General features: G+C 43.9%; 1 protein-coding gene across 1 annotated transcript; it reads right to left on the bottom strand.

Annotated features, from left to right (window-relative positions):
- Positions 1-109: 109 nt before the first annotated feature.
- LOC118741945 (putative endothelial lipase) lies at positions 110-3,058 on the bottom strand. The gene is given in 5 exon segments (XM_036473914.1): positions 110-345; positions 749-1,198; positions 1,281-1,379; positions 1,382-1,438; positions 2,950-3,058. Coding segments are annotated over 5 exon segments (951 nt in total).
- Between the last annotated feature and the right edge of the window lie 1,791 nt (positions 3,059-4,849).

The following is a 4,849-nucleotide window of genomic DNA, read 5'->3' as shown; positions in this document are numbered from 1 at the left end:
AAAACCCTCGACGATTTTTATTTATTTTATTTTTATTTTTTCAGGGATAGTGATGCACCCTTATATATAAATATATGAAAAATAAAAGTGAGTGATGTTTATACGTTCTCTAAGTTTTAAACGAAATTATGCTAAATAACTCACTAAATATTTGCGCAGGTTGATTACAGCCCGGCTGGAAAGCGCCTCCACCATTCGGATAGAAATCTACGACACCAATCGGTTGCTTGTACCCCAAAATACCCGCACAGGTGTGTATGACATCAACAAATTCAGTATCGGTTACATCGAGATGATTCTCAGGACCAGTGCTGCCCTCAAAAGCGGGACGTGCGGGAACCAAACCTACATAAATACGCAAATGCATACATACAGGGGCGGGAAAATAAATACGGACGCGACATTTTAACAAATTTTTGCTATTTTGCTTTTGTTTATTTAACGTTTATTGTTTTTTTTTTGAGAATATAGCTCGTTGCAAAAAATTCAGTAAGTCTGAATTTCAAACTTTGTACAAAAATTTCGAAATTTCGGCAAAATTTTAAACTTTTTAATCAGAATTTTTAGTAAAATTTGTAGTATGCATTAAATTTTAATTTAATAAATTGCAAGTTGCATTAAATAAAAATAATAATAAATAGCCAAAACTTGTTAAAATGTCGCGTCCCTATTTATTTTCCCGCCACTGTACATGTGCAATTGAAATCTACAGGCGTTTCTCTCGCAATCGATATGCTCCACTACGCACCGGTAATACGTCCAACGCGATATTTCGTATACGAGCCAGCATAACCCATTATATGCGCCCCCAAACTGTGTCCTATCAAATGTATGCTCTTCGGATCGGCATCTTTCTCTTCCACTAGCAAATCAATTAATTGCGCCACTGCTCTACCCACTTGTACAGTATAACGCGCCGGTTCAAGATAGTAAATATTATCCGCTTGATCGCTCCAATTTATAGCGAATACATTCACATTACCACGTTCGGTGTAAGCGTTGCGTATAGTTTGTATGGAATTACTGTGTGAACTCGACTTCCAGCCATGTACCAAAATTTTCGTATTTATATCGGGTTTAAATCTATCGGCTAGCTCCTCCCAGGTCTCACGTTTGCTTCGGCGAGTGGTATTCGTCGTGGGGCTTTCGAGTAGCGAAAAAGCGGCCGTTAATGGTTTGTCAGGGTTCGAGCTGGTGAGTAAAAGTACATTGGTATGCAGTAAATATGAGCAAAAATGTGGGATGAATGATTGTAGAGCGCGCTAGTGCATATCTATCATAAAATTCAAATTGTATAAATTCGGATATTTCACTACGATCGTGTTCAGCTGGCGGTTCAACCAAATAAGCCACTTCCATTTCACCCTCGCCGTTGGGCTATACATCCAAGTCTTGTTGTAGTCCTCATCTCTAAGTTCCACTTCGGTGTGCGCTACAGCTGGGTGCATCAAAATTATTTAATAGTAAAGATCACGCTTGTTGTTTCTTTCATCACTTACCAAAAGCAATTAGGTACACAGAAATTCTTAGGATCCAATTCATACTTTCACCATAAAAACGAAAAACATGTTGAACATTTGAGCTTAGGTTTTAACTGTTCAAGCCTACTTTTTCAAACGCTTAAATACATTTTGGTTGGCTTTGCATTACTTCGTTGTAAGTTTTTGCTTGGTGGCGGCATATCTACGCACTTATCGTTGAAAAGAAGGTTCAAAGGGTTCATAGCACTTTTCAATTGCATTTTCGTAATGACTATTTAGCATTTAAATGTTTATGGCTTGATTGTGGATAGCAAACATCAATCAAATGTCAACGTAGTCCATTGCAAACGCTTTACACTGCACTAAAATTAGTTAGAAGCGAATGTTGCATTCAGAAAGTGCATTTATCAAATAAGATGGCGGGTGGGCAACGCTGTTAAATATGTATAGCATTCCCTACGCGCGGTACAAGTGAAACTTCATAGAAAAAAAATCCATAAAAAAGAGAAGTTCCCAATGCATTTTAGAATAAATTTCTTTTGGCCTTTGTTGTTGTTGTGTTTGTAGCGGCACTACTAAGCATCGTCTAGGTTGGTTTGTCCATCAATCATTGTCGTCAAGCTCAATTAACGGTATCCTTAGGAAACTAGCCGTTTCGACGTGGTTAGACTAGAGGGAAAGAGGTGTTAGCTGGGCAAGCTCGAGTTCACATATGAAGAGGTTTATGGTTTCATGGGGGTTGTCTCCACATGCCGGACACTCGTTGGAGATGTCGGGGTTGAGTCTGAATAAGTAGCCGTTTAGGTAGCTGCAATATCAAGACCATAGTTGGACTAGAATGACGCGTGTCTTACGTGCAAGTCGAAACTATGAGTCTGCAACAGCTGTAGATTGGACTCTTATCACGGAATTCATAGGTCAGCCCCTCTGAGTGCCATTGATCACTCGTCGATGCATCATCGGGCCAGTGGTTGGTCGATGTAAGTTTGGACCGCGTGCATATACTCGAAAAGATGCCTTCTAACGTAACTGGGTCCTCCACCCAAACATGGTCCCTTACAGGGAACATTTGGAACTCGTTATGTCATACATATATACATAAATAACGCTGAAGTGAATCAGAAGGCATCCTGTTGCTGTTCGTCCACTGCGTTCAACTAGTTCCCTGCGATCAAACAGGTGCCACATAATTCATAACCGGGGACGCATAATTCGGCCGATTGCCTCGTTTTTTGAATCTTTACCCCAGGTGCTGCCGGCGAGCGACTTGAGGACCTTGTTGCGGCTCTGTACTTTATTGCTAATTGCGGTTGTGTGTGCGGAAATGGAGAGCAGGCTGTCAAAGGTAACCCCAAAGATTAGATAGTTACTAAAATATGTCAGTTTTAGAATTTTTCAAAAGTGCCAAAGTCAATATTTGATTTTTCCAATTTTTTATACCAATCTACCTTCTTCATCGCCCTGTAACCGCCTAAATGATTTTGGCCGAATCCTATAAAGCAAGGCTTTCCTATGCCTCCACGATCACCAGCGCGTACCGCTTCGAGAACTTTTAATGTCGGATTGCTAGCGTTCATTATTGTAACAGCGTAAAAGTTCTCCAAAGAGCCTTTGGGAATCTGCTTGATGATAGTCTGGCTCTGTTCCGTTGTTTCGGTGATCTAACCCTGTTTAGGTAGGCGAAATCTTTTGAACTTTGTTCATCCAAGGGGCAACATCTGCTCAGGGCTGGCATCGAATCAAACCCTGAACCAGAAACCTACACCTGCTGCGTATGCCAGAGGCGGTTACACCCAAAATCCACCTCATTCAGGCGCAATACCTACTCTGGTGGAGTCACCTCAGAAGCTGTCCAGGTCTTAGAACTCACCGGCGGTGGATCACATCATTCGTGGTCTCATGCTACACCAACCGAACCGCCTCCACCGCACACCACAGTTCAGCTGAGCAACACAAAACTAATTCGACCACCCCAACAGAGCACAGCCATAGAAAGGCATACCACAGACACAACCACACCCCCACCAACACCCCGCCGCCAACAGCGCATAGTTCCTCATACAATCTACTCGATGTGTCAGTCCAGGATATACCGTATCGTGACATCAGTCAAGTGCCTTGGCTGGTTCCACTTTAGGGCGTGTTCAGGACTGCTCACGACGTGCGATTGGGCGAGCAACTTTGTGGGCCCTAGTTGTACTATACCATCGCAAACCCTCTGCGACGCTGCCCACTACCACCACAAGGAAGCATCCCCAACAGCAGCACACACATCAATTGGCCGGCAGGCAACACCACAAATCTCTCACGCCCTATATTGCGATGTCTCACAAGGCACCCCAAGATTCTACAGTTCAAATGCAACGGACTTCAGAGCAATATTGAGGAGATAACCGACTTCATGGATCGACATGGATTATTGATAGCTGCGGTCCAAGAGACGAAGCTGCACAGCAACTCAACATTGTTGAGCTGCGCTGTATAGAATGTGCACCGCCAAGAGCGGGAGCGAGGTAATGGTGGGTGTGGCACAGCGTTATTCACGCACCACATCGTCGACAGCAGGGATACCATTCTGGAATGTCATTGCTCTTCGGCCCGGCGATGTCGACCTCGAAATATTTGGCGTATATACATATACCCTCTGTCACCACCTTCCCTGAAATAGCTGCGCCATCAGAGGTGAAAACCGTATAGAAGTTGGAGACTTCAACACGCACCACGATCTTTGGCATTCAATCTGAGCGGATAGACGATTCGACATTAGGATTATATGGATTATGGGCAGCAGACATAGCAATTGTAATCGCTGATCTGATAAACAGCATAACGTGGCGACCTATGCTGACTCTAACATCAGACCATCCGCCCATAGTCATATGAAATGATACGAACCTACGTAAACTTTAGTAAAGCGCATTGGAACGGCTTCGCGGAAGTTACTGAAAGTACCTTCTATGTCCTTCCCAAACCAACCGACGTTTAAGTAAGTGAGCGTAAGTTCCGCAGGGTTGTCACTGCTGCTGCAGCCCGCTTCATTCCCGCCGGATGACTTTCGGACACCCGTCCGAATTTTCCAGCTGAAGCGGCTGACAGCCTTCGTCAGGCCGATCCAGGATGTCAACAGGGAGGTTCGGAAACTGGTGAATGTACACAAGCGGAAGAAGTGTGAGGAGAATCTGAAGTCTTGCAACTTCACCTCTGGTGTGAGTAAGCTTTAGTCAACCGTGAGGTCACTTTCCAATCCGATGAAGCCGGGGCGATGCGAACGATATTTTAGCCGACAGTTAACGCTGTATCCTCCGATGGGCAAATGCAAACGTGGAGTGACCAGAAGACTGCCCAAACTGCAAAACGCAATGCACCTC

Source organism: Rhagoletis pomonella, unplaced genomic scaffold, assembly GCF_013731165.1.
Source record: "Rhagoletis pomonella isolate Grant_MI unplaced genomic scaffold, Rhpom_1.0 Rhpom_scaffold_00006, whole genome shotgun sequence".
NCBI classification, from domain to species: domain Eukaryota; kingdom Metazoa; phylum Arthropoda; class Insecta; order Diptera; family Tephritidae; genus Rhagoletis; species Rhagoletis pomonella.
Note: the sequence above shows the minus strand (reverse complement) of the source record. Positions and strands in the feature narration are given on the sequence as shown.